The following is a 26,473-nucleotide window of genomic DNA, read 5'->3' on the forward strand; positions in this document are numbered from 1 at the left end:
ACTGCACTGTCATATTTATTGTTAGTATGTTACTAATGGTAATACCCTATTTCGATATTTTTCCATAAAAGTTAATGGCTCTTTTGCAATTGGGTTTTTTTGTTGTTATGATCTAGATTATTGTCTGTCCTTGCATTCGTATTGTTCACAAGTAGTAAACGTTGTTCAAATATAAGTTAGATTTCTTCATCATTTTCATTTTTTTAAAATTTCAATATGGTCTGACCTTTATTTGCTTAAAAACATATGGTTTTGTTAAAAATAGAGTGCGATTATGTAAAGCTACTTTAGATTTTGATGGAAATTTAGCGTTGGCTCTGTTGGGTTCAGTGTGACCAACAGTACCAACTGACCTCTTGAACCTATGAATATGGTTCTTGACCCTAACGTGGTTTAAGGGTCGAGATTGTAGGAATTTTTGTTCAACGTGACATCAAGTCAGGGTAACACCCCTATTTACTTAAGTATTAAATGGGGTTTTTCCTTAATGATCTAGCTTGTTTTTCGTGCAAGTTATACAAGATGTTTAAATATGTTAAATTTCTCAATCGTCATTCGGGATTTTATATATTTTTTTAAAATTCAAATATGTTAACACCCCTATTTACTTAAAAGTAGTTGGGTTTTTACCAAGCATGGAGACACAGCTAATTCTGACATAACCCAACAGCTTTTAGGTGAAATGGGGTTACCATTAGTTTATAAGATATGTTGGCCATAAGTTTGTAAAATCTGTTAACTTAGAAACTGGAGCTTGTAATTTTGAAGTGATTGAGGTAGGTCATAGATTCGAGGTAAAGCGACATACGCCTGGTGCATGAGGCGCTGTTGTCAAAGGCTTAGTAATACAGACTAAATAGGAGCTAGATGGAAGTCCTGCAAAACTAACCATGTCCGAGTGTAGTACTTCAATTCTCGCTTCCGTCGTTCTCCCTCGAACACGTTATTTCGAGCTGTAAGTCTCTATGCTATAGCATTACGAACGATTACGAAGTGTCATGCTTATATGGAACATATCTTATAAACTTATGCTCTCACGAACCATAATTATAGGCCTATTTTAAGGGTGTCACATGATCTTTTTCCCTCGTCAATGTTGTAAAAAAAGTGTATTTACTAGTGCATACTTTGGCCAACAATTTGGCCTAAAAAAACGTCTGCTTGTGAATTTGTTTGAATAAATTATGGTTTTTCGTATTTGGTGCTGTTCAACTGTAGGGGCGGTAGTGAAACTACATTTGCTTCGTCATTGTAATTGTTTGTGCAGGAAGGACAAGTAAAAATTGTTTTGGTGGTAAGTTAAGTACTTAATTTAATTATGTTGTGTGTTAAGTAGTTTAAAGTAAAAAATTTTTATTCCTGAAAATTCATTTAAAAATTAAGTTTATTTTTAAAATTGGATACATTTTTCTATCCACAATTAAAACACTTTAATTGTATTTAATTATTAATTAAGTTGTAGATGAAATTAATCATCATCGGCCGTATCGAATTTTCGCGACGTTCTTCAGGCAAATCTAAATTAATTTTAATTTTATTTAAATTAGGCTTAAATTGAAGAAAAAAAGGGAGATTTCTTTACCATTGCAAATTCGTGTTTTGCCATTATCTGAAATTAAATGAAAGTAATTAACTTAAGTAATTAATTTAAATTTCATTGATCATTATCAAACATTACCGGTGTTAACTTCTTACAGTACTCCCGTTTCGTTTTCAAATCAGTCTAAAATTAAGTGAAAGTTAAATTCACATTAGAAATTAACTTAATTACGTTTAAAACCAAGTTAAAAATACCATTCCAGAATCCAGATATTTATCTACTAGAGAGTAAATCGCCCCAATTTTTCCTATAGCCTATATAGTAATAAATGGGCTTAATTAAAATTAATTGCCTTTATTAAATCTAAGATTAATTAATATACTTACTTCCACACATTCATCAGTCATTAATACCGTAACAATATCTTTAAAAAAAAGTATAGGAAGTGTCATACTTATCATGTAACATATCTTATAAACTTATGGTTTAATCTAAATTTAATCAAAACAATACTTACAAGAAATTCTCTTGAATATTTTGTAATCATCAATAAATTCGATGCAGCCTTCCATCAACTTATGCTTCTTGGCTCGATGTACCTCATTAGAACCCGCGATAATTAACAAGGCAATAATTAACAGGTGTCTGAAATGAAACATGATGAGTACTACACCGAAAATTAAAAAAAATTCCGAATTCGAAGAGGTTAATTAATGAAACAGATTTGTCTTTAATGGCGATATATAAACACTTGTTTAAAAACGGACCGGAAGTCGTCCTGGTCTATTTTTTACACCTCTTCCACCCTGTAGTGTGTCACGTGGTACACCTTCAACACCCTCTTATCACCCCCTTTAGTTTTTTGTCATCTTTGTAAAAGAATTTGGTTTTAAAACTCATCTAAGGAATTTTTAGTACATCCTTATCGTCTGTTCACCAAGAAGTGATGTCTAGTTTATTAGGGGGGGGTATAAGATGCCTAAGTATTCAAGCACCATACTCCCAGTCCCCTTTTCAAAATACAAGGGGGGACGAAAAAGGAGGCCGGGATATTTCGCCTCTCCTCAGTCGGAAAATACGTAATTTTCGTTGTCATTGGCGTCGCGCTGACGTGAGTTTTCAAGAACCAATGAGATGCTGGTTGTAATTTAGAGGCGGCGAGGATTAACTTCGGACCTACGTTTGGACTGGAGATAAAGCTGGAAATGTGGCGAATTTATACCTCCTCTCTAATAAACTAGATATCACTTCTTGATTCAATTTAGGGTTAAAACGGAACATTGATAGGACGGTATGTGAAAGACAAAGACGTTAGATGGGGCTTCAAAGGTTACCAGTCCTCCAAATTTGGATGGTCTGTATTTTTTGAAGACACATCTTAATTAAATGCATGTTTGTTAACAACATATCCATCATGTAATCAAGGTAATTAACACACCAGACTATTTTAACCCCTTGACCTTTTGAAAAAGGACCATTTACCATCCCTCAAAAGTTAATTACTCCATGTTATTTTGAGACGTCATAGAAACATCACATGTCCTAATTAATATTAATACTTCAATCATTATTATTTTTTATTTTAACGTATTAATTACAGTTAACTTAAAAGACATAATTGAATTCGCAATTAATTATTTTATTGGGCAAACTGAGCAGCCAAATCTTGAAGGCATTTCTGTAAAATATTAAATTACAATTAAATTTAATTACTGATTTTTAATTTAAAGTATTCATTCTTACCCAAACACGCTTATGTTTGGTCATCATCTAATAATTTTTAAATTAAATTATATAATTAGAATAATTAATAAGGTAGGAGGAATAGCTTAAAGGTTTAATTAACATACCGTGATCCATTCTTCACTTGAACATTGCTTAAAAAGGGTTAATTATTTAAATTAATGTTAATATGATCGCAATATAGCATTGAAATAGGGCTTAGTTATCAATTACTTACTTTTGTCATCCCGGCTTCGTCAGGCTGATAATTTTAATTCGATTGAAAGGAAGATGATTAATTTTTTTAATTTTATTTAAATTTAATTTTAAACTAATTACTTTAGTTTCCAAGAATTTTTCCACAATTGGGTAACACTCATCGGCCATTTTAACATAATCCTAAATTTTAATAATGATATAAATTAATTAATTAAGATTAATTAGTGGTATTACGGGTGTACTTACGTCATGGCAGTCATCAGCTATTAATGTCTTAATCATAACTAAAATTAAATATATAAATTTTATTAGAATTAAATTGTTTTTGATAAGTCTGGTGGCATAAATTAAGTGGGATGTTCTTTGGGAAATCAATTTTGAGTCGAAAATGTTCTATACTTCTATATATCCATTTTGTTTACCACAAGGGACAATGCTGTTTTCGAGTTATGATTTAACTCAGTGTTTTAGGGATGACCCCTTAATTAAATTAAATTACAAATAATTGTCTTAATCAGTTTCTTAATTAAATTTAATTAAGGGGTCATCCGTAAAATACTCCAACGACAATCTTAACTCGAAAACATCATTGTCCCTAGTGGCCAACAAAATGGAGGCGATAGAAGTATAGAACATTTTTGACTCAAAATTGATTTCCCAAAGAATGTTACATCCCCCTTAATTTATGCCATCACCAGACTTATCAGAAACATCCTGTATTTAAATGGAAGCACTAGGTACTGATTTTAAAACGTTAAAAAATTAGGTTAGACTATCTTAGGTCAGGTCAGGTTAGGTAATGCCATTTACATGGAGTAATTTCACTGGAGTCATAACGAAAACTTCATTAAAAATTCATTAATTCTATCTATATCGCCTTAAATATTGCTCCATGGTGGCATATTTTAATGAAAAACGACTCAGAGTATCTATTTAAGACATTTCTTACCTTTATTTGGCTTAATTTGATCGTATTTCTGCAGAAAAATCTCGCAACCATAGATATAGGCAGCATCATCGTCACCAGCAAAGACCAACGAAATCAAAGTCGCGACCAACAAAACTCCAACTAATTTCAGCATTTTTAATCTTAATCACAATTACTTTAATGAAAGAGAAATTATTGCCGAGTGAATCTTCCTTTTAAAGGAAAACTTGCTATAAATACGAGATCTTAATTGATATTTAGCTAATGACTTTAGAAAACTTCATTAAAGAAAGGTGAACAAATTAACAGAAATTTGGTTTTCTTTGTCCTTCGACATCGCAATTTTAATATTCGACCAATAGAATTTTCCGTCGTACGTGTTTTGTCTTGACGTAAGGAATTATGGGCAGTAATTACTGTTTATTTTAATTAAAGGTGAATAAATACTATAGAGAAAGATAATTTCATGAAGCACAATTAGATGTTTTTTTTCTCATTCTTTCGGGGGAAGTGTGCAACCTCTGATGGCGCTATGCTGAAAGCGTAAGGGGCGTAAAGTTTATTTTGAGGTGAAGGTGTGATGCCAATTTCTTAAGACAATGTTTAAAGAGACCGAATTATCAATGAAAATGTTCATTCTTTCATAAGTTCTAACCATAGCTCAAGAAACGTTGCCTCATTGGCTATATCAACAATATCTGTTTTGAGTGCCGTTCCCACTCCACCAACCAAACTTTGACGTCACTCCCCATAAAAACCAAACTTATTAAATTATTAACTTATTCATTACAAAATAATTGCTAAATCAAAATAATGTTTAAGCAGGTTTGATTCTTGCTAAACCGCCTTAAATAAGGGTTAGTTTCGAGTTCCAACTAAATCTTTTACATAAGAAGGGATATCTCTGGAAATTCCTCTGAGTTACATACTTCCCTCTCTATAGAGCTTAATAAATTATAATCTTCTGGTATGAAGAACGATTAAGTATCGGTTGTGGAGAAACATCTAATTTCTTTTGATCATAATTTTTCTAGATCAATGTTTTAATTGAAAAAAAAAACAAAAAAAAACCGCATTTAACAACTGCTGACCTTGCGTGATTTCGTTTTTAATGGAATCTTGTCTGAGGCAGTGGTGTTTGCGTTTGCATTAATCTAGATCAGTGCGTTTCACCGTGACTTACGAGTCACGTTTTGTCTAAAATGAGGTTGGAGGAAGTTGCACGTACACGTTTGAGGCTTAAACTCAAAACTTAACAATAACCAAATGCGATACAATAATCTGAGAACCAATGAAAAACATAAATTGACACTTAAGGCCTTTTCAGACGATAAAACTTTTGACTAAACTAGATTGATCAAACAGTTAAGTCAGCAAAAATTGCTCCGTGATAAATTTATAATTTGGTGATTCAAATTGTTAAACTTCTATTCACACGCCTCAACAAGTTTACTCAACTTAAGATGACTCATCTAAATGAGTTAAAAAGTTGTACGTCTGAAAAGGCCTTTAGATTGTTTGATATTTCACCAAACGCAAATGCAAATAACAGAGAGTAATACACAGCGCCTTATTGAGAGCATTCAATTAGGGGTGGAGCTTAGATTCGTGACGTTATTTGCGCGGCCATACTGGGTTAAATGCACACAGGTGGAAAGCTGAAAACCACCAATATGGCTTCCAGAACGGTGGTAAGACTTTTGAAGGGCGTGACGTAATACTCTCTATTTGCTTTTATGTTTGACCCGGGTTTTAAACTGTAAAACCATGAGATGACCCCAATGGTACTTAATTTGTAGGTTATGTATCTCATAGTGAAATTATACCAAAACAAGGACAAAATTACTTATCATTATTTATTTAGTTAAATGTAATTCGGGAACATTCAATTCAAGGAACTAAAAATCAATGTACTTTTAAGGTCATAGTAATTAAGTTTCCAAATCTCCTTTGAACAAACCCCAAAATGGAAATTTGTAACCTTTGACCTTACAAATACATTAATCATATTTAAAAAAACGTCCCAGTGTGGTGGAGATATGTCAGTTTTTATTCAAATTGCTCGGCGAGTTTCTTCAAACATATCTGAAATATTTTTGAAAACAATTAGTTTAAATAATTAGGAACCACTTAAATTTAAATTCTTACAAAAGCTTCAATGTACTTCTGGAAAAGCTAAAGATTGAAACAAATGCAATTATTTTTTAGAGGCTCTACTTAGGTATTTAATTATTTCATACTTACTGAGGCTACTTCTTCACTTTTGCAAATCTACCACACCAGAAAACAAAAAAAAAAACAAAAAAAAATTAGATTAAATTTAATTTCAATTAAAACTAAATTTTTTTACCTCTTTCATTTGATTTTCATCAGGCTAAAATAACATAAATAAAACCAAGGTATTTTAATTTTGCGTTTTTATGACTTAATTGTTTAAGTAGTTTTTTAGTTATAAAAATAATATGTAATTTTTTGTCTTAGACTTTGGGCTTAAAGTTCACAGGAAGTTCCCGCTAATTTTTGCCGCTGCAATTTTTTAGCCACGTGATCGTTTCGTGCCCTTTCGAGATCCTACCATTTGGTTTGTGAATTTTGAACGATACAGAATTACGTTTCAATGTGAAATTTCGCCACGTTTAAGTTTGAAAGACGAATCTTAGATGGAAACTGCCTAATAATAGTTGTGGATTTGTTTTAAATGGTAAGCTGAAATTTTTTCATTATTTTTTAATGCCAATATTACCCGAGGAATTGATATTATTCTAACCCAGAATTTAACAAAAATTTGAACATGAAGCTGTTGAATTGTTAGTTTATTGAACCAGTTCAAGAAAAATATTGTATAATTAGGGGGTTAATTAACTAAAGTTCAAAAGCTTATTTTAACGATGAAATTAAGTATGATAAAATTCCCCATGTAGAGGAATTTATGTGGACTCAGCTACAACAATGATCATTTAAATTTTAGCTCGATTCTAAAAATGTTTTTCGTTGATTCAGCTAATTATTAATGAACTTTTCCTAAATGAGGTTTTTCTATGACGTCATAGGCGCCACGCGCAAACACGGAGTGGGCGTTAACTACAATTTTCCATATTTCTTTGTCCGCCATATTGGATATATTTTTTTATAAACAGCCACGTGAAGTTAAAATAGTGGGATAGTATCACTGGTAAACACTAGAGGGTGTTAGGAGGTTTATTTTGTCACGTGATCATGCGGGCTGTGGTCCTGCCCCATTATGCCCTTATATATTTTTTTCTGTGAAGAAGTGCAATGAGTTTTTGCAGTTGAAATCACTCACTTTGTTTGCTAGACGTTTTTCTACAATTGGGTATACTTCCTCCCTCATTTTCAAATACCCCTAATAATTTAAAATATTAAAATAAAAATAATTATAATAATTTTCAAGTTTAATACTATAGCTCAGATACCCGCCATTATATATCTAATACACAATTTTTTAATTAACAATGCTGTACGTTAATTAAGTGACTAAGACTAAATTATAGAGAAAAATTTTAATTTACTAGAAATTTGAAATACGGTTTTAGATAAATAACTTTCAAGTATCCGACCACTTGTAGTAAACCTTACCTCCTTGCATTCACCGTCGAGTAAGGTCTTAATTGTACCTGGAATTAAAATTCAAATTTATGATCTAAAATTTAAATTCAAAATCGGCAATGCTAGAATAAAAGGTAAAAATAAAGTTGACAATGCCAAAAAACATAGATGCACTAATCATTAAAAATTCAAAAATTCACTATCGACGTCACAAAAGTTAATGACGTATTTAAATCTCTGGTAGCTAACTCTACATTTCCTGGAAAACCATGGAAGTTAGGGAATTAAATTTCTTTTCGACAATCTTACTATAGCAGTAGTAACACGCATAGAAATGAATATGAGACATGGGTCACAATGATTCCAATTAGCGGTATATATTTTGACTATTTCGGTTCTATTTCTAAAATTGAAACTTACCATGTTGAGATTTAATGTAGTCAAATTTTTCCAATGCTTTAACGCAAAGACCCACGAATTTCTCGGATCCAGGTTCTCCCATATCATTATTGGCTGATGATATAACCACACATAGAACAAAGGCCCAAAATAGAGACTGATAGTTAAACATTTTGATATAGTTATAATAGTTAATCGAGGAATGAAGTTTTGCTGAATGTTCGAACGAGAATGAACTGGGATGTAACAATATTAAACTTATACCGCCGCTCATTAAAAATTCCGCAACTGTTTCGCGGTATTATCAAATAAAGATGTTCAAATATTTTTCGCGACGATGTATCTTTCAGTACATAACTTAAAGTCGTAAGCGGAATTGTAATTTTATAATCAGAACTATATAATATGCTTCTCTTCGAGAGAAGTGTACCACCACAAAGCGGCCTTAGTAATTGTAACATGATTCTTAATTCCCAACATCATCAGAATTAACGTTTATTATAGCAAGGTTACTAAACCGAATCACATATGGCCTGTAAATAGTTCCTAGCTCATCATTACTCTATTAACGCTGCTTAGCTATTTGCCAACCAAGGCGCATATGCGCATGCGCTTGTGGTTTTTTTTGTCTCATGCACGTCAAAACAACGAAGGTTTGTGGGTTAATTGATTGCTGGGGATTTAGTAAATACCAAACAGTAATTTTAGAATTCACCCTAGCACGGTGCGATAGTTATATACCCATCTTAATTAAGTTTGATGAGCGGGAGAGCAAATTAACAAAAAGGGGGTCAGCCTAGGAAGAATCATGTAATTTCATAACTAGAGTATTAAGAGGATACAGAGTGGCATACTTCTTCTATTATCCCCTTCTGGTGTAAAAATACTAAAAGACGATGATTTCTAGTTTAATTAAGGGGTCCACTTACGCTTTTAGTTAAAAAAAATTACTGAAATTACAATAATAATACCAAACTTCAAGTTATCGCTTTCTGGCTTTGGTGTCTTCAATGAAGCCATTGTTCAATTAAGATCTACATAATTGCCTTCCTACTTTAAAAGACTTAAGTTTGAACAAATAGAACATCACGGAAAATGTCAATTTATTATAACTTTGTGAGAATGCTTTTTGTTAATGAATCGTTGCATGACAAGAAAATATTTCTATATATTTTTCTAACCTTGTAAAGTTTCAAAAAAAAATATATATATAGGTATTATTTGTTCAAATGGTAAAAATATTTATTCGCATTTCTATACAATAAAGTCATGTTCACACTTCCATGAGAAACCGGTTCGAACCGATTCAAAATGCTTCTAATTAGTTAAGTTTGAACGAAACTGAAGCTAATTGCAAAAGCAGTTTCTTGAAGTTACTTTGCGTACAAACCTTTTCTTCAATTAAAATGAAATTAGTCTTAAGGGTATTTCACTGGTCTTAGCAGATAGCTCCATCGAAAGCTTAAGCGGACAGCTCTAACAGAAGTGTTTTAGGCTTATAGTGTGAACCTACGCTGATGAAATCGTGTAGAACTGGTAATGAAGAGGGTTTCAAAACTAGTTGGACGTACCACTTCGCAACCGACTCCCATTGCAAGTGTGAACATAGCTTAATTCGAACTTAATTTTGAAGAACAAATGAGGTTATGAATGTTTGCTATTGGTCTATTTAAAAATGAGGGCATAAAAGGTTTGCATTGCGTTGTAGGCATTGTTATAAAGCACATCACGTGATCTAGTTGAAGTTCGTTTGCTATAGGATCTGGGGGAGGAGCTAAGATTCATGAGGTAATTTTCAAGGTCATATTGAGAGATTCGATTCAGAATGGAGGTTGAAGTCTACCAATATGGCTGCCAGAACTGTGGTAAGACCTATTAGGGTGTGATTGTGACGTACTACTGAGCTAACTAAAAGTTCATTATGGGTTAACGAGTTTCTGTAGGTAACTAGCGCCCCCTAGGTTCAGGAAATACAAGATTTCATAGTGGCAATTAAAGTTAATTAAGTTGTACACCCAAAATATTAGTCTTTATACTGAATTACTAATTTAAAATGTTTTTATTTTGGTTTTTGAAAATCAATTAATGTTTTTGAATCCAAAATTCACAATTTTAAGGTTTTATTAACAACTGCTTGTAAATTCAAACTGCAAATTATTTTATTTAGTTGACATTTCGCATTCCTTTGTCTGCATAGTCATAAAATATTAATTAGTTAAATATGATAATTTCAAGATCATTTCTTTAAAAATGCGTACGTTAATTGCTTTTGCGAAGTCTGCCATAAAAGATTCTTTATTTCCGCAAGCCTGTTTCAATTACACGCGCGTAATTAAGTTAAAATTTAATTAGATTTAAGGCCTTTTCAGACGAAGCATATTTTTGACTAAACTATTTGAGTTAACCAGTTTGGGCGTGTAAATATAAAAGTTAGATGAGGCGATACACTTCAAACCCTTTTAAGAATGTTTTGAAAGGTCAAAGTGTAAAGTTTCGCAGTTAAAGAGAAAATGCAATTAATTTTTTCAATAAAAAAGATAAGATTCTACCTTCTCAAAACAATTGAAAATAGTTTCAAAGTTTCAAGTGTGAACATGGCTAAATAGTTGGTTAGAAAAGGTTTGACTCTTTTAGTTAAGTTTGATAAATTACTCGTCTGATAAAGGTTTTATTTGCGTAATTAGTAAGCAAGTACTGTACCTTGGCGACGTTCTTATCCGCCTAAATGTTTAAATTAATATTATAATAAATAATTAGACATATTTGCATAATTTATGCAAAACGTAACTCACTTTATATTCAGCGCAAATATCGTCACCAATTTTTATGACACTTTTTAGTTTCTGCACAAAATAAATGTTAATCACAATAATTTAACTAAACCCAGATTTAAATTAAATTACCTCTTGGCATTTAGTCGAAAAATGAGTTGTCATTTTCATGGTCTCAGTTTTAACTAAGTTTAAAATAAATTTTAAAGAAAAGTGTTAATACTAATTATATACTATATCTTTAAAGTTCAGTTCCAATATAAAATTAAGTTATTGGCGATTTTAATCTTAGACTTAATGGAATTCGACTTACATTCTTCGCTGCATAACGTGTCCATTTTCTCCTTGTCGCAAACTCTAAGATCTTTACCGTTAATCTTAACGAAAAGACTTAAGAAACACAATAAAACTATTACGCTTAATTCCTTCATGTTTCAAACTGTAATAGTTGTATTTAAAACGGCGATTTAAATACAAATCCGTCCATATATAATCAATAGTATCAGAAGCCTATAATTAAACCTCCTCCGCTTCTGATAGTATTGATAAACCTGATTAAATAATAAATGACATTTGATTGATATCTTTATCATTATTTGAATATTTTAGATTTTTTTCAGCTTACTTAATATGTACCTGTCTCTATATTTAAACTTTTATCAATGACAGCAAGAATGCATACAGTTAATTGGAATCATTGTGTAGCCAGTCATTTTAACTCAACGGATCTGGGTGGGCTTTGTGGGAGGAGCTAGCTAGACTAATCATTATGTATGAGGAATTTTACCCAAGCGAATAATCTATCTCGTTGCGCCTTGCACCGTGCGGGTGCCTGGGAACTCTCGTTGCTAATAGCCAATGAAATCACAGTTAGAAAGACACCATCAGAATTATTAATAGGCCCCACCCACTAAACCCGCATAGAAATTAACATGGGATTGATGGGGGCACAATAATTCCATAACCAATATGAAATTATTTAGATAAATTAACTCCATCTATTTTCTTTTAAAACAACGATTCTTCTATAAATTTATTTTTATTTATCAAACAATAAACTTTATTCTACGTTGTTCATAAATTGAGATGATGTTCTCAACCCATTTTTTGAAAGATTTCCAGGCATTTATTCTGTTTAATTAAAAATTATTGAAGTTAATTATAATTAACGTTATTATTTTAATTTCACTTTAATACCTGCATCAATCTCATGGATAACTGAGCGAGCTAGTTTTAAATTTGAAAAAGAATTAAAATTAAAATTTTATCATTTTTATCTAATTTTATTCATAATTTACCCCCATCATGGCTGTGCAAACCTGTTTAGGTTAGAAGAAATTTAATTTTTAATTTGATGAAAATAAAGATAGTTTAACAATATTTAAGACACTAAATTAAATCAGAAATGCGTACAGTTAATAGGAATAATTATTATGCAATTTTCTCAACCGTCACTGAGAAAATTAGTGTCATACATATTGTTTTTATATTATTTTTGTTTGAAGTAAACATGTTAATAAATTATTAATTTACCGCATCAACGTTCTTTTCGTCCTATAAATGTAAAATTCGAAATTAATTAATTTATCTTTAAAATATATAATTTTTAAACTTACCAAGCAAACTTTTTCTTTTAGCTCCTTTACGTACTCCTTCAAATCCTAAGATGTAGTTAATTATTAATTACTGAAGCGTTAATTTAACTTAGTTTATTTAAATAATTTATATTTATTACTGTTTTGCATTGTTCAGAAAATTCTTCGGTAAAAAACATTTCAATTTTGATACCTGAATTAATGGTTAAAATTATTGGAAAAAAAACCTTATTAATCAAAGCTAGAAAAAATTTAGACTCTAGTGGTACTTTCCGTTATTCCTATCGCTCTTGCTAATACCAGGAATACATACATACAGCTACCAGGAATCATTGTGTCCCCATATTTCCCTTGTTAATTTATATGCGGGGCTTGAGAACTTACTACACTATTAATAATTCTGATGGCGTCTTTCTAACTGCGATTTCAAATGTTGCAGTTGGTAGCAACGCGAGTTCCTAGGCTCGTTCACAAGGTGCAACAGCCAGCGAGATCAATTATTCGTAACACATAATGATTAATCCTTAGCTCTTCCCCCAAAATCAGCCTAGATACGTTGAATGAAAATGGCTGGCTTCACAATGATTCCAATTAGCTGTATTTATTCCTGCATTATTACAATATGGCCTTACTTTTAATAGTGCAGACTTGTACAATACTGTCGTCGCATATTTTTGTTCCTGAAATTGTACTTAAAATGCATATAAATACTATGCAGAAAAGCAGAGTGATTGACAAGTTGACTCCCATTTTAATGGTATAGCGATTGTTCCAAGGGTTATTTCAAAAAGAAAGTCAAATTAGTTGACATCGGAGTTTTTATCTTCGTGTATGACGTGGATTAATTTAGTTAAGGCTGGTTAAACAAATGTTTCTCAATAATTTCGTTTGATTTCGACATATCTGGACGAAAGATAATCTTAATTACTAGAGAAAACGCACGTTAATATAAAAAAGAGGGGATAATCACTCTGATTTTCTGTACCCTGATTAAGGATTGTCAGCGAGATAGATCATTATCGAGGTAAAATTCTTCGTACAAAATGATTTGTCTAGCTCCTCCCATAAGGCCCACCTAGACACGTAGAGTGAAATTTTTTTCACAATAATTCCTATTAGCTGTATGTATTAATGACTTATTGAAGGGTGATAGGCTTATGTTATGTTAAAGTAAAAATTACTTATAAAGATTAAACGTAATCCTTTTAGTACAGATACTGCGTATTTCAAAGATAATTCTGAGTTACAAGTCCCTCGCTAGTTTTTTTTAATTACGGTTGCCTAGGAATACTTTTTTCGCTACGACACTGTATTCAAATTAGATAAAATGATTCAAATTTTAATTAACTTTTTAATCAGCTTTTATTGAGATTAATATTCTTCGTACATTTATTGTTTTGAGCAATCTTGGAATATAAATGCGGGGGAATTAATTGAACTATTAGTTATTTTAAAATAAATTTATTAGTTTTAAATAGTACCTACATTTTATTTCATCAGAAAGAGCTTTATTTGCAAGTATTGACTTCCCACAGGTTTTCTCAAGATTTTTCTTCTTCTAAATAATAAATAAATACACAAACAAATAAATAAATAAATAAATAAACATTAAAGGGATAGTATCATATGTAATTGTTTAAGTTAATTAATTTTTAAATATTTTGCAGTTTTAATCGAAATTAAACGCCATTACCAATTTAAATATGAATGTAATTTGAACTCACTTCATATTCTATGCAAATTTCAGCGTATGTTTTGAACAAAGTTAATACTTCCTGTAAAATTGTGAATTAATTAGTTATTCCAATTAATTTTAATTAGATTAATTATGTGGTGTGAAATATTCACCTCTTTACATTCTTTCGTCAAAGCATCTACGCGTTTCGATACATCCTCGGTATCTGATTTTAAAGTTTTTGTAGATAATTAAATTAATTAGTATTTTAACAGTCGCAAACTGCACTTACATTTTGGGTCGCATATTCCAGATACCGCTTTTTCGCAATTAAAGCCTTTCCATGATACCGAGCTTGCAATGCATCTAAATGCAATTGCGATGCAAAGAATTAAAAATACAGCCTTCATTTTATAGAGTATTTTAACGTTACAGAGATTGTGACAATAGTAACTTTGAAATTAGGGTTGTTGATTCTCAGTTTTATCTTCCTGTAGTACGTCACTTAACCTGTTTAAACAATTGTTTAGCAGTATTTAAAGTTTAATTTCAATATTTTCCAAAAAAAATATATTCAAAATTATCCTTTAGTACATATCAGATCTAGGAACGAACTAATTAACATGTAGTTTTGTTGTATTTATTTTTTGCTGGAATGCATACAGCTACTTGGAATCATTGTGTAGCCATTTTTCTCCACGTATCTAGGCGGATTTTGAATTGAAGAGTTAGACTAATCATTTTGTATGACGAATTTTACCTAGCCAATAATCTGTCTAGATGCCAGTTGCACTTGCACCTTGGGCACGCGTCTGACCTCTCGTTGCTACCATTTGTAATGAATCACTGTTAGAAAGACTTCACATTTATGAGGCGTGACTGATAGTAAGTTCTCAAGCCCCAAGAAAATATTTGTTGGAATATTTTTTTTATTTTAAAATATAGATATATAAATAAATTTTAATTTTTAATTATGATGTATTATACGCGAGTCTTAATTATTCCGCCATTTTTGGTAGGCAATCCTGAAATGATAATGATTTAACGGAAAATGTAATTCAAAAACTTTTCTTAATAAATATTTTTCTTATGGAATACATACCCCCATATCGGTTTTAGTTTCATCGAAAATCTGTAGTGAAATACCAAATATTCTAAATATTTTGAGCTTAAGTGTCTGGATAATTAAATTGAACTCACAGCCATAAGTAACTCGCATTTCTAATTATTTAAAACATGACAAAAAGATTAATTATTGATTTAAATTTAAATTACTTGAGCATTACCTTTCCAACATTCATTTCTGTACTCTAATTAACGAAAAATTTATTAAGGAAAATAATTTTAATTTTGATTAACTTAATTTATCTTACATTGCAGACAGTTTGATGTCTAGAATGATACTTTTCAGTCACAGTTATACTTCTCTATAAAAAAAAATTAATAGCTAAAATTATTAAATAATTTGCCTAATAGCTAATAATAAATTAAATAATTTGCCTAATAGCTAATAATAAATTAAATAACAAATTTGACTAATTGCTAATAATAAAATTGATAGCAAATTTGTCTAATTGCTAATAACAAAATAACAAATTTTCCTAATTGCTAATAATAAAATAAATTACAAATTTGACTAATTGCTAATAATTAACATTAGGGTAATTGCTACTTATAAAATAAACCGTACACTGCCTAATTGCTAATTATAAAATAATAATTATAAAAATGAAAATATACATTTCTGCATTCCTCGGTCATTGCATCCCGTAAATCATCCGCCATTTTTTCACCTTAAAATAAAAAATTATGAAACTAATTAACTTAATTATATTTAAACACCATTTGAAACATACCTTCTTTCCCACACGCGAATTCAATTAATCCCTGATCGCATTTAACTTCAAGTTGAACATCTTCACCGGCCAATATCAATTTAACTGTTAAGCCTAATACCAGTGCGAACCGCATCATGTTTCAAGAACTTTAGCGTTTCTCTTTTTGTGAAATTATTCCTACGAAAGTTCAAGTTAATTAACGGAATGATTTTGTTTAATTTTACTTCATTCCAATGAATGGCTTTTATTTGTTTAGCTTTAGTTAATTTTCGTGACCAACTCAATTTAGGTTATGTTGAATCAAATGTTTTTCGTAAATTCAGGGAGATATGTCGTGAAATAGAAGGAAAGAAAACGATTTTGTTTTATATACCGTACCAGTGAGCATGGAGAGAAGGAGGAACAAAGTTCTCTGTTAAAACCCGGTACCGAGTACTTGCTCGGCCCCTGCAGTTTAGCACATGCGCAGTCAGCGCAACACAGAGAAGAATTAAATCCTAGAGATGGAGAAATTTGTTTACATTACAACAACGGAGGAAGTTCTCACTGCTCTAACAGTCTTTTCTTATTTACCCTTTTGAATTTCCTTCTAAACCGATCACATGACGCGTGGCCTCTCCCCTCTGCACCGATTTACGTGCGCGTGAGATACTGAAATGAATGCGCCGTTCAAGTTACTTTCCCTCTTTAACTCCTCTCCTTTATCTATTCCTCCTTGGTCGTACCGAATTTAACCTACCTTCTGTTTTAATGTAGCTCCCTGGCACTAACACAAATATTTTTTATTTTTACAATTCGGAATTTTCTGATCAAAGTCAGTTTTCTAGATTAAGACTTGCGCAGTTTTTTTACCTTGGCCCCAAATCGTACAAGATCTAATTAATAACGGAGATGCGTTGTGTTAATTATATTAAATTAAAATTTCAATTCATTTGCGAATTTTGCGACGCCATTTTGTAGGTAAAGAATGGATCGTACTTTTTTTAAGGAACCTACTACACTAGACCTAGTACTAACAAAGACAAATAGAAATAACAGAAAGTGAGACAGTAGGGACTAAGGAGAGACAGAGAGTAGGTGACTAGTGCCTCGCATTTTGTCTCTTAGCTAACATAGATATTGAACTAAATCAAATCTTTGTTCAAAGTGAAAATGTGAAAGCGAGCTCTACGTTTTGAAAGTTACTGTTATATTTTTGTATTTTTGCAAATAATGCTTTAATTAAATTTTTACAATATTTATTATTTCAAAATTAATCTTTTTGAATCGCGCATATTCTAACGCGATTATATTGTTCGTGACATGAAGAACCTTATTCTTCTTTTGGCATGCAATCCTAAAATTTAATTTAATTAATTTTGATAAAATTTAAGCTATAAATAAAAATTTTATATAAATAAATGAATGTCTGGGACTTACTCCCATTTTAGCCTTGATTTCGACCATGCCCTAATTTAAATTAATTAAATTAAATTCAAATAAATTAAGTTTAATATTTATAAAAAACAAATTAAAAAATCCATTGCCCAAATAACTTACGTCTTTCATTTTCTTACAAGCCTTCAAGTGGAATAAAAATTAATATTGAGTATATTTCAATCAATTAATATTGATTAATTATTAATTTTTAGTTATTAATTACTACTTACACCTTCCCAATCTTTCTTTGCCTGTCGAATTCAATTTAAATTAGATTAAATTTAAATTTATATTGGATTATTGAATTTGGAAAAGTTACCGCGCATATTTCATCGTGCTTGGGTTTGAGAGTGGGTGCGAGTTCGGCTGCTTTCTGTTAGATAAAATATCAATTAGAGAACTTTGTTTCATGACGTGGCATAAAATAATTAATTTAGTTACCGCTTTGCATTCTGGGGACAGTTTTTCCAATTGCTCTTTCATCACGTCTTTAACTAAATTATTGGGAAAAAATTAAGTTTAATACTTAAGTAAATCCTGACGCCCAGAACAAAACCCTTGACCTAGAAAGCTCAATAAGGTTCGAAAAAAACCCGCGTTTTATTAAAAAAAAAACCCTCAGAGAAAACATGGTTTTATTGGGTTTTTCTGGGTTTTTTATATTTAATTGTCATTCAAAAATTACTACTTAACAAAAATAAATAAATAAAATGTTTCATTAAAAAACTCAAAAGTATATTCAGACCTAAGGCCATTAACAATTAACAGTATTAGCAGTTAGGTGAATTGTCATTCAAAAATTACTACTTAACCAAAATAAAACATAAAATGTTACATTAAAAAATCAAAAGTATATTCAAACCTAAACAGTTAATGGTCTTAGTTCAAACCTTGAAGCTGAAACTAGTTTTTCAGAGACGTTACTTATGTGATAATTACTAGAACCTTTCTTGGTGGATCTTGACCTTAACCCCTTTCAAAATGACCCTGGGATATTGTCCAATAATAAGGGTAAAGTGACTCGTATATTAGACTACCATAATTCCCTAATGCTAATCTTAATTAGTACTTAACTTAAACTACTTACAATCAGGTCCGCAGACAAATTCGACAATTTGTTCGGTGCACTCCATTTCACCTGCTGTAACAGTAGCGAAGATAATGGCTACCAAAGCCAAAGAGACGATAATCATGGTCTTCATCTTGAATTAGGAGTTTTGTTAGAGCTGATAATATCAGGAACAAATATAGATGATCGAAAGGAATGAGAGTGGGTCTTCCATCCATTTTTATACCTAAAATTTCTACCCTCGTTCGTGGGGAAATTTAATAAAAACCGATGTAGAAATTGACTTAGCTTTATTTGACAACGCTATAACTTTAATTCAATTGTCATTAAAGATTTAATTTTGATGATGCTTTATATGCCTACCTTCGTAAGGGGTTTTTTATAAATTGAAATCTGGATAATGCCTTCGTTTGTCTAAATGAAAGATAATCATGCGATTTGCCTAAGATTTTCCATTTTTAGTTTTAATTGTTAGCTAAGCTTAATTAATTTTCAAATATTCTTCTATAGCAACTGCCTCGTTATTGCATAAGTCTTCAAATAAATCGAGAATTCGGGATAATAGAATGGGTTCGTTTCTTAATAGACAATAATCATGATATTTGCGTTAAACAATTCATATTTAGTTTGTTTAGGAATACATACAGTTTATTGGAATTATTGTGTCTCAATATATATATCCCATGTTAATTTCTATGAATTCGCGTTTTGTGGGTATACCGGCCTTGAGAACTTTCTACACGTCACGCCTATTAATAATTCTGATGGCGTCTTTCTAACTGTGATTTCATTGGTTGGTAGAAACACGAAGTCCAACGCGGAAAGGTACAACAGGCAGTTTGATAGATTATTAATTCGCGAGGTAAAATTCGAAATACCTAACGATTAAGCTAGCTCCTCCCATAAAGCCCGCCTACGTACGTTGAGTGAAAATGATGCTACACAATTATTCCTAGTAGTTATATGTATTCCAGTTTTTTTTAAAGATAACCTTGATTAGTTTCATCATAATCCTATAGCAACAGCCTCGATAGGTTCTGAATTTTTATGAAGAACTACTTAAATGCATCAGCCTAAAATTTTTGATTAAAACTTAAATAAATGGGTACGACATTAATTATGATTTCACGATGCTTTATTTAATGTATTTTAATTACATTTAAATGCCAGAAATTAACAGTTGATTAATGCATAGCACATTCCTACAAATTAAATAATATAAAACATAATATAAATTAATGACTTTTATCTCTGCGATTAAATTTAATCAAAAACACTCACGTTAAAGTTATTTTTCACAGTTTCAAAAAGCTGTTAATTAAATTCAGATTAGTAACTAAATATCTTAAAAGTTAGTTAAGATTTAAACTATTTTCTAGGATAATTATATTATAACCAACCTGTTTTAAATCGTTGCAAGTCTATGTATAACAATGTCAACATCAGTAATTAGTTTAAAATCATTATAATATTAAGCATAATTTAATTTTGGTTTTCTTACCTTAGTTACGTCTGCTTTTCCCTATAAGTGAATTAATTAAATTTAGAGGTATTTTAGTTAAAACATACGTTGTAGTCAAGAGTCAATTGGCGCAAAGCCTCGAAGTAAACAACTTACAGAGCAAATTTGGTTCACTTGAGGAGTAATACTCTTCATAGTGGCCAACATTTTCTGTAAACAAATTTACCAGAAATCTTTAATCCCCAACAATAAACTAACTATACCAGGGATAGATTTAATTTTAGAAGTAAGAATGGAGAACAGAGTAATCTGGGCGCGCATCAAAGTCCCGGACCCCCTTGCGCAGGACGAAGGGGTGTGAAAGAAGAGGCGGGTCATAGCGACAGAGGTAAAAAGTACGTATTTTTCGCCGTCCGCGTTAGCAACGTCATCAAAACGTAGTTTAAATGAGCCAATAAGATAATTTAAAATTTCTGTTACGTGTTGGAGCCTGGAGGAAGGGCTCTATACTGCGTAGTCTATGAGTCAGACTGAAGTAAATACTAACCGTTCTCCGTTCCCACATCTAAAATTAAATCTATCCCTGATAATACAAACAAATACATACGCTTTTACAATCAGCTGTCATTGAAGATGCCTTAATCATTTCTTCATTTCGTTTCTTAGCTATAATTAATAAATTAAATTAATTTAATTAATTTAAAGCTATTAAGAACAGCATTAAAGTAATTAATTACCATCAGGAGCGCAAGCTTGGCTAATCATATAAGCGTCGCATTTCGGTGAACCGCTTGGTCCTGCAGCACAAGCAACGACCAAAACGGCCACGATACAAACGAAACAGTATTTCATTTTACAAGTTTAATTGCAAAAATAAGTATTTTTTAAACCGAAATATGGGCTATTTATACAAAATCAGACAAGGAAATCGGGTTTGCGTTTTAACGCGTTGATTAAATAAAATTTAAGAACTCGAGGATCTGTGTTTAAATAGGAATTGTAGCTCCTTTGTTCGAATTGAGTTGAATTATTTAGAATCGATTGTATCATGTATGAAATATACAAGTTTTTATTTGAAATTTATTTCAATTTGCCAGTGGGGTTCCACGTGCTGTACAAATAATAAGCTTATAAATTTTATATCATAAATATGCTATATATTAAATATAATAAAATTAAAGTATGTCAAGAGCTATTTTACACTTAAGTCATATTCAATTTATTGCTAAACTAAATTAAACCATATGAAATTAGAAATAAGGAAAGGTGACGTGTACTTTATTTGCATTGTCTAAGAGCTTCAAAAAATCTAATTTAATTTACCAACACCAGGTGTCGCGCTACAACGAAATGTAATAGGGAAAGATGACGTGTTATTTCCGTTGTGTATTACCTCCGAAAATCTAATTTTATCTACCAACACCAGGTGTTGCACTAGCCCTACTACGAAATCTAATCTATGAAAGGCCTAATAATCTCCAATTGAAGCAATTAAAATATAATCATTTTAACTCATTAATTTTTCCCGTGTCAATTACGCATGCAGGCTCAAAATTCAACATGAATAAATTATGTCACCAATCACTGAATTGGAGCAGTTGTTGGCTGCTATTTTCTGCAGCAGGGTATAGGGTTAAATTAAATGTGATGACAAGGATAACTGCATACAGTAATATGTATAATATTAAAGTAGATCTGCAATCACTGATTGGTCAAATTGGTCTACAGACAAATTAAGAAGCTAGAGAGAGACTTATGTTTTGGATTATAGGCTTATGGTAAATTTTAAATTTAAATCGCTATTTGCGACTTAAATGTTTGTGCAAATTGTCATTTTTTTTCTTAATAACATGCTTTATTTCATTGTTAGGTTTAATTAACTACAATTAACTAATTTCATTATTGATGATTAATCTTAATAATAATAATTCTTTATTGACTCTTTCCACCTGGTCCTCCAGGTCCTCCTTTAGGTCGGCATTCCTTCTAAAATACCACATAAATTAGTAAATTTCACTAATTAGTAACCGTTATTTTTAAATATCTTAAATACAACTTACTCCCATTTCTTTACGAACTTTTTCCATTATCTAAAGAGTGGAAGAATAAAAGTTAATTAACAGTATCACTTACTTCATTACTAATTAAGGCCTTATGAAGGCCATTCTTCTCAGAAACTATACACAAATCGTAACATTTTTTAATAATAATGTTTCTCACCTTTTCAACATCGGCACAAGCCTATAGTTACCATTAAAAAATTAAAATTATTTATTATAAGAATGTACACTATTGCGAAACTATCTATTGTGTACATTATAGACTACGCCATTTATTACTTAAAGAAAAACCAACACCAAGGCGGGAAGGAGGCCCCCTCTTTGGTTATTTTCAATGGCGCCAACCATGAGTCAACACCAGATGGAGCCAGAGTTCAACAAACGCGGCTTGAGGGAAGCTAGCCAACTAGCACTGCCTCTATCGGTGGTTCTTCTTGAAGCCAGGGAAGTAACTGAGGATGGTTTTCCCTCCCCCTTCCCCTGGTGTTTGCTTCTCTACTGGACTTAATGGAAAGGTCTACCTATAACTCAAACCATTTTCAAATAACTTACAGTTGTGACATCCGATTGTTTCTGAAAATTTTATTTTAAATTAATTTAAAGTTAAAGTTTAATTATTTAAAAGACTTACGGCGCAAGCTGCATCCTTATCTGATTTTAAACTGGCTTCCATCTTTTCGTGTTTCTGCGGGTTTAATCATAGTTTTAATTAACTATAAATTTAATTAAGATGCGCGTGAACTTAAGGGCGCACCTCTTTGCAAGCAGCGGTCATTTCAGATAGCATTTTCGTCTTTCTCTCATCGGCTATTAGAACAAAATGCAAATTTTAATTTTGGGAAATTATTTTAGAAAGTTAATTGTATGTTAATTTCAAATTTTGATAACAGTGATGCTGCAATTTAATTGGTTATTAGCAACGCCAGGTCGGGTCATGAACGAAAGGTTCAACGCGTACAGAGATAGATCATTTTTCGCGAGTTAAAATTCGTCATAAATAATGATTACTCTAACTCCTCCCACAAAGCCCTTCTAGATACTTTGAGAAAATGGCTACGCAATGATTCCTAGCAGTTGTATGTATTCCTCCTTTTATAAATACATAAGGATTTTGTGATTAAACTGAAAATTTTGAAGTTGGGGAACCACTCTGAAAACCGTCTGTTAATGGTTCTGCCTCAACCAATGAGGTTCCTTCTACGAAATTTCTAAGTAAATAAAAACAAATAGACTTTATTTTTACTTACATCCAGACGAGCAGAACATTTTGAGCATATTAGCATCGCAGGGTGGTGGACCACCCCGTTTCTTGGCAAGAGACACCGCCACTAAGGCAAATGTTAAGGCGAAAATTAAAGTGGTTTTCATTGTTTCAAAATTATGTTTTGAAGAGAAACACTTTAGTCGAGAGGGCTTCGTTTTATAGTTGACCATAAAAAGGGGATGAAAAGGGGAATAAATGGACTAAATTTTAATATTACGTGCATGAATTATTGTATTGTGTTTCGATCTATTCAAGGGGCTTCACTCCTTTACTCCTCCAAAGGTGAATCAATAAAGATATCGAAAAGATTATATTGTTCTGTAAAAGAATTATTGTTAGTCTGAAAGAGGTTTGTTTGTACATTACATTGTTTTTTAAATTTACATTTCGTAATGTGCTGTTTAAATATGTTTTCGGGTCATAGTAACGTTAATACCATAATACCATAATACCATATTGCATAAGTTAGGGTCTGTCGTTCGTAAGCGTTCATTGTTTTACAGCAAGTGGCTGTGATTTAGTTTAAATAAATGCCACTAGATGCTCCCATAATCGGGGGTGGAGTTAGCTTAGCAAAGACTAGATTTAGCTCCACCCTTATAGACTAGTTCTGATTGGCCTCTGCCTTTGGCAACCTATAATTTGTGTGTAGAAGATCAGCTAGAATGTTATGGGTGCCACAGGTCCTTAGGACCCCTTCTAGTGTCCAAAATAACAATCTGGTCCTTGTACTGCCCCCCCCTTAGTTTTTTTCATAGATTTACAACTAATAAACTGGTTCCAAGGACCACTTTTTGAATTTAATAACTGGTGGTCCAATTGGAGTTTGACCTGAGGAAGTATGGAATTTCTCAGACGGGTATGTCCATGCGTTGCCTCCTTTGTTTGAAGTTTAGAACTAAATTGCGAATATAAAATAGGAATGGCCTAAACAGATTTATTTACCTTAATTAGTTGAAACATGGATAAATAATAAATTAATAATAGTAAGTCATTATTTATAAATGGTGTTTAATTGAGTATAATAAATTCGACGAAATGTTGTTTAAAAAAACTCAATTTATTTATAGATTTAGTTGTTGTAAAATTCAGTTATAAATATGTATGGGTTAAAATATTGGAAAATTATAATTTGTTTTAAAATGCTTCATTGGTTTTATTTAATTAGTAAAAATACATGAGTAATCGTAATTAAAATTAGGAAATGTTCTTCACTGCTTCTTGAATAATTCGGGCGTACATTTTTCCTGCAAATAAAATTTTAAAATTTAATTTTTCTTTAATCACGGCAAAAATCGGAAGGGATTTTTCAAATCCAATATTGTTACTTGACAAATAGCCAAACAAACAAACATTTGCAGCGTTATATTGTATCTACACTTACCCCCATTTTTTCCATAGCATCCATCATTAACTATAATTGAAAAGTAGTTTTATAAATATATTTAATAATTAAAAGTTTAATTTCTAAAAACTTTACCATCTTAATTCCATCGCATTTCTGTTAAAATTTTAAAAACAAAAAGTTCGATTTTTATTTTAAAATCAAATCGAAGTTGATTAATTATTAATTCGGATGCTTTTCAAATATGATAATACTCACTTTGTCTTCGGCATCGGCGCTCTGTTACGTCGTTATGACGTATAAATATGGCGTAATTTTAATTAATTTGCATTATAAATACTGTTTGTCTTATACCTGAACTTACATCACAAATAGCTTTTATTTTAGGATCATTTTCGACAGTTATATCTTGAGCAATCTGTTAAGAAATAAATTAGTCTTAATTAACTCATTCGTAATTTGTCATTTATAATGTAAATTTTTAATGACCTTTTTGCATTCCGGGGTCATTCGTTCCATCATGGTGTCGCACATTTTTTTGCCTATTTATTAAAAACGAGGGGCGAGTCACTAAACGTTATCTTAAAATCACGAGTAACCCTCAATATATGAAGAATTCCGGAGTGGTTAGCCCCTCGATTACAATCACAATTAAAACTTATCTTAATGATTTTATTTTTAACTAACCTTCTTCGCTGCAAGTAACTTGAACAATAGTTTCGCACGAGAACATATCGTTCATGGGATGACACTCCTCCTAAAATACATTTAATTTTAATTAGAATTAAACTTAGTCTAAAGTTAAATAAGAATAAACTTACTCCCATTTTACCCATGAGATCTTTCGCCATCTAAAATAAAGAAGTAACAAATTTAATAAGAATTATCACAACTGCTTTTATATTTTTAAAACTGGCGCGAAAATACAAGCGCTTAGCGCCATCTATGAAAGCGTCTTTGTACTAACTGATAGCGTTACTGACAGACATTGGAATAATTTATTAAAAAAAATTTCACATTTTTACTACTTACCACTCTCAATGCTTCACAAGTCTATATATAAGTTTGAAAACATTAATTTAATTTAAAGTTCTATAAAGTATTCATTAAAATACAATATATTGCTTACTTTATCCGCATCGGCTTTGCCCTGTTAATTAAAATTATTTTAATTTAATTATGTGAAGATTAAAATAGTAACAGCCATAACTCACGGCACAAATTTCGATACGGGATTTTTCCATATCTCCCTTTAGTCCATTGGCTTTCTGTTAATATATAATAAATATATTAAAAAAATTATTAAGAAAATTACTGAAAACGAGCACGTCAACGTGAAGCCCCCGTCGATTTAACATTCTAATCTAGTTAAGTTTAAAAATTTGAAATACTTTTTACGTGTAAAGCATATTTTGAATTTGAAAGTAGAAAATAGACGTGAATTTTATTTTTCTGGCACCATTTTTGAAAGATTTCACGTCTAGAGCTACACGTTCACGTACGCGTTAGAAAAACACTGTATTTCGATGTTTGAATTGAACAAATCAATACCTCCATGCACTTATCAGTCATTTTAGAGATCAGCTTTTCAATGAAAGCA

General features: G+C 31.2%; 7 protein-coding genes and 1 long non-coding RNA gene across 9 annotated transcripts; all 8 read right to left on the reverse strand.

The window, feature by feature from the left end:
* Positions 1 to 1,350: 1,350 nt before the first annotated feature.
* On the reverse strand, positions 1,351 to 2,413 carry LOC149679824 (uncharacterized). Of its 2 annotated transcripts, XM_089835764.1 has the most exons (7): positions 2,308 to 2,413; positions 2,058 to 2,185; positions 1,927 to 1,964; positions 1,795 to 1,854; positions 1,679 to 1,723; positions 1,583 to 1,609; positions 1,351 to 1,517 (listed from the first exon to the last, which is right to left on the reverse strand). In XM_089835764.1, the coding sequence occupies exons 2-7, from the start codon at positions 2,110 to 2,112 to the stop codon at positions 1,476 to 1,478; spliced, it is 267 nt and encodes an 88-aa protein (XP_089691890.1). In that variant the 5' UTR covers positions 2,113 to 2,185; positions 2,308 to 2,413; the 3' UTR covers positions 1,351 to 1,475. The 2 variants fall into 2 exon arrangements, with proteins under 2 accessions (XP_089691890.1, XP_089691889.1); XM_089835763.1 differs by having other exon boundaries at positions 2,058 to 2,390.
* Positions 2,414 to 3,098: 685 nt separating this feature from the next.
* On the reverse strand, positions 3,099 to 4,721 carry LOC149679825 (uncharacterized). The gene is made up of 7 exons (XM_089835765.1): positions 4,431 to 4,721; positions 3,728 to 3,765; positions 3,602 to 3,661; positions 3,501 to 3,524; positions 3,391 to 3,417; positions 3,284 to 3,310; positions 3,099 to 3,218 (listed from the first exon to the last, which is right to left on the reverse strand). Exons 1-7 carry the CDS (start codon positions 4,561 to 4,563, stop codon positions 3,180 to 3,182), a joined length of 348 nt encoding a protein of 115 aa, XP_089691891.1. The 5' UTR covers positions 4,564 to 4,721; the 3' UTR covers positions 3,099 to 3,179.
* A 1,737-nt stretch (positions 4,722 to 6,458) lies between these two features.
* LOC149679826 (uncharacterized) lies at positions 6,459 to 8,625 on the reverse strand. The gene is made up of 7 exons (XM_089835702.1): positions 8,397 to 8,625; positions 8,007 to 8,044; positions 7,714 to 7,773; positions 6,760 to 6,783; positions 6,654 to 6,680; positions 6,558 to 6,584; positions 6,459 to 6,494 (listed from the first exon to the last, which is right to left on the reverse strand). Exons 1-7 carry the CDS (start codon positions 8,545 to 8,547, stop codon positions 6,459 to 6,461), a joined length of 363 nt encoding a protein of 120 aa, XP_089691828.1. The 5' UTR covers positions 8,548 to 8,625.
* Positions 8,626 to 12,193: 3,568 nt separating this feature from the next.
* LOC149679827 (uncharacterized) lies at positions 12,194 to 13,519 on the reverse strand. Its single transcript, XM_089835766.1, has 7 exons — positions 13,374 to 13,519; positions 12,882 to 12,934; positions 12,763 to 12,807; positions 12,680 to 12,700; positions 12,445 to 12,465; positions 12,344 to 12,373; positions 12,194 to 12,277 (listed from the first exon to the last, which is right to left on the reverse strand). Exons 1-7 carry the CDS (start codon positions 13,489 to 13,491, stop codon positions 12,242 to 12,244), a joined length of 324 nt encoding a protein of 107 aa, XP_089691892.1. The 5' UTR covers positions 13,492 to 13,519; the 3' UTR covers positions 12,194 to 12,241.
* Positions 13,520 to 15,414: 1,895 nt separating this feature from the next.
* Positions 15,415 to 16,543, reverse strand: LOC149679828 (uncharacterized). Its single transcript, XM_089835703.1, has 7 exons — positions 16,273 to 16,543; positions 16,157 to 16,209; positions 15,790 to 15,843; positions 15,703 to 15,726; positions 15,617 to 15,637; positions 15,519 to 15,548; positions 15,415 to 15,441 (listed from the first exon to the last, which is right to left on the reverse strand). The coding sequence occupies exons 1-7, from the start codon at positions 16,388 to 16,390 to the stop codon at positions 15,415 to 15,417; spliced, it is 327 nt and encodes a 108-aa protein (XP_089691829.1). The 5' UTR covers positions 16,391 to 16,543.
* Positions 16,544 to 19,865: 3,322 nt separating this feature from the next.
* On the reverse strand, positions 19,866 to 21,182 carry LOC149679829 (uncharacterized). Its single transcript, XM_089835767.1, has 7 exons — positions 20,942 to 21,182; positions 20,812 to 20,870; positions 20,361 to 20,414; positions 20,244 to 20,264; positions 20,143 to 20,163; positions 20,024 to 20,053; positions 19,866 to 19,944 (listed from the first exon to the last, which is right to left on the reverse strand). The coding sequence occupies exons 1-7, from the start codon at positions 21,054 to 21,056 to the stop codon at positions 19,927 to 19,929; spliced, it is 318 nt and encodes a 105-aa protein (XP_089691893.1). The 5' UTR covers positions 21,057 to 21,182; the 3' UTR covers positions 19,866 to 19,926.
* Positions 21,183 to 22,815: 1,633 nt separating this feature from the next.
* LOC149679830 (uncharacterized) lies at positions 22,816 to 23,069 on the reverse strand. The gene is made up of 3 exons (XR_016365941.1): positions 23,019 to 23,069; positions 22,896 to 22,949; positions 22,816 to 22,837 (listed from the first exon to the last, which is right to left on the reverse strand). It is a non-coding gene; the product is annotated as an uncharacterized LOC149679830 (long non-coding RNA).
* Positions 23,070 to 24,659: 1,590 nt separating this feature from the next.
* Positions 24,660 to 26,473, reverse strand: LOC149679831 (uncharacterized). The gene is made up of 12 exons (XM_089835768.1): positions 26,425 to 26,473; positions 26,088 to 26,141; positions 26,003 to 26,023; positions 25,906 to 25,926; positions 25,695 to 25,724; positions 25,561 to 25,630; positions 25,363 to 25,415; positions 25,238 to 25,291; positions 25,132 to 25,152; positions 25,009 to 25,029; positions 24,913 to 24,942; positions 24,660 to 24,775 (listed from the first exon to the last, which is right to left on the reverse strand). The coding sequence occupies exons 1-12, from the start codon at positions 26,443 to 26,445 to the stop codon at positions 24,740 to 24,742; spliced, it is 432 nt and encodes a 143-aa protein (XP_089691894.1). The 5' UTR covers positions 26,446 to 26,473; the 3' UTR covers positions 24,660 to 24,739.

The sequence above is a fragment of the Phalangium opilio genome, unplaced genomic scaffold, assembly GCF_054372755.1.
Source record: "Phalangium opilio isolate 3A_F unplaced genomic scaffold, DU_Popi_V2 ptg000041l_1, whole genome shotgun sequence".
Taxonomy (NCBI): Eukaryota; Metazoa; Arthropoda; class Arachnida; order Opiliones; family Phalangiidae; genus Phalangium; species Phalangium opilio.

What these genes read in the sequence shown, in the direction of transcription:
- LOC149679828 (XM_089835703.1), bottom strand. Translation starts at nt 16,390, where the DNA reads ATGATGCGGTTCGCACTGGTATTAGGCTTAACAGTTAAATTGATATTG. An exon ending in GACATCAAACTGTCTGCAAT is followed by an intron (nt 15,727 to 15,789) that starts GTAAGATAAATT and finishes TTCGTTAATTAG; the next exon opens with AGTACAGAAATGAATGTTGG. An exon ending in AAACTAAAACCGATATGGGG is followed by an intron (nt 15,442 to 15,518) that starts GTATGTATTCCA and finishes TTATCATTTCAG; the next exon opens with GATTGCCTACCAAAAATGGC.
- LOC149679826 (XM_089835702.1), bottom strand. Translation starts at nt 8,547, where the DNA reads ATGTTTAACTATCAGTCTCTATTTTGGGCCTTTGTTCTATGTGTGGTT. An exon ending in TCGACGGTGAATGCAAGGAG is followed by an intron (nt 7,774 to 8,006) that starts GTAAGGTTTACT and finishes TTAAATTATTAG; the next exon opens with GGGTATTTGAAAATGAGGGA. An exon ending in AAAGTGAAGAAGTAGCCTCA is followed by an intron (nt 6,585 to 6,653) that starts GTAAGTATGAAA and finishes TTCAATCTTTAG; the next exon opens with CTTTTCCAGAAGTACATTGA.
- LOC149679829 (XM_089835767.1), bottom strand. Translation starts at nt 21,056, where the DNA reads ATGAAATACTGTTTCGTTTGTATCGTGGCCGTTTTGGTCGTTGCTTGT. An exon ending in TGACAGCTGATTGTAAAAGC is followed by an intron (nt 20,415 to 20,811) that starts GTATGTATTTGT and finishes ATTTGTTTACAG; the next exon opens with AAAATGTTGGCCACTATGAA. An exon ending in CTTGCAACGATTTAAAACAG is followed by an intron (nt 20,054 to 20,142) that starts GTTGGTTATAAT and finishes TTTAATTAACAG; the next exon opens with CTTTTTGAAACTGTGAAAAA.
- LOC149679825 (XM_089835765.1), bottom strand. Translation starts at nt 4,563, where the DNA reads ATGCTGAAATTAGTTGGAGTTTTGTTGGTCGCGACTTTGATTTCGTTG. An exon ending in ACGAAGCCGGGATGACAAAA is followed by an intron (nt 3,418 to 3,500) that starts GTAAGTAATTGA and finishes ACCCTTTTTAAG; the next exon opens with CAATGTTCAAGTGAAGAATG. An exon ending in CAAGTGAAGAATGGATCACG is followed by an intron (nt 3,311 to 3,390) that starts GTATGTTAATTA and finishes AAAAATTATTAG; the next exon opens with ATGATGACCAAACATAAGCG.
- LOC149679824 (XM_089835763.1), bottom strand. Translation starts at nt 2,199, where the DNA reads ATGTTTCATTTCAGACACCTGTTAATTATTGCCTTGTTAATTATCGCG. An exon ending in AATATTCAAGAGAATTTCTT is followed by an intron (nt 1,965 to 2,057) that starts GTAAGTATTGTT and finishes TTTTTTTTAAAG; the next exon opens with ATATTGTTACGGTATTAATG. An exon ending in CAAAACACGAATTTGCAATG is followed by an intron (nt 1,518 to 1,582) that starts GTAAAGAAATCT and finishes AAATTAATTTAG; the next exon opens with ATTTGCCTGAAGAACGTCGC.
- LOC149679831 (XM_089835768.1), bottom strand. Translation starts at nt 26,445, where the DNA reads ATGACTGATAAGTGCATGGAG. An exon ending in TGACTGATAAGTGCATGGAG is followed by an intron (nt 26,142 to 26,424) that starts GTATTGATTTGT and finishes ATATATTAACAG; the next exon opens with AAAGCCAATGGACTAAAGGG. An exon ending in TGACCCCGGAATGCAAAAAG is followed by an intron (nt 25,292 to 25,362) that starts GTCATTAAAAAT and finishes ATTTCTTAACAG; the next exon opens with ATTGCTCAAGATATAACTGT.
- LOC149679827 (XM_089835766.1), bottom strand. Translation starts at nt 13,491, where the DNA reads ATGGGAGTCAACTTGTCAATCACTCTGCTTTTCTGCATAGTATTTATA. An exon ending in ACGAAAAGAACGTTGATGCG is followed by an intron (nt 12,466 to 12,679) that starts GTAAATTAATAA and finishes TAACCTAAACAG; the next exon opens with GTTTGCACAGCCATGATGGG. An exon ending in TATCCATGAGATTGATGCAG is followed by an intron (nt 12,278 to 12,343) that starts GTATTAAAGTGA and finishes TTAATTAAACAG; the next exon opens with AATAAATGCCTGGAAATCTT.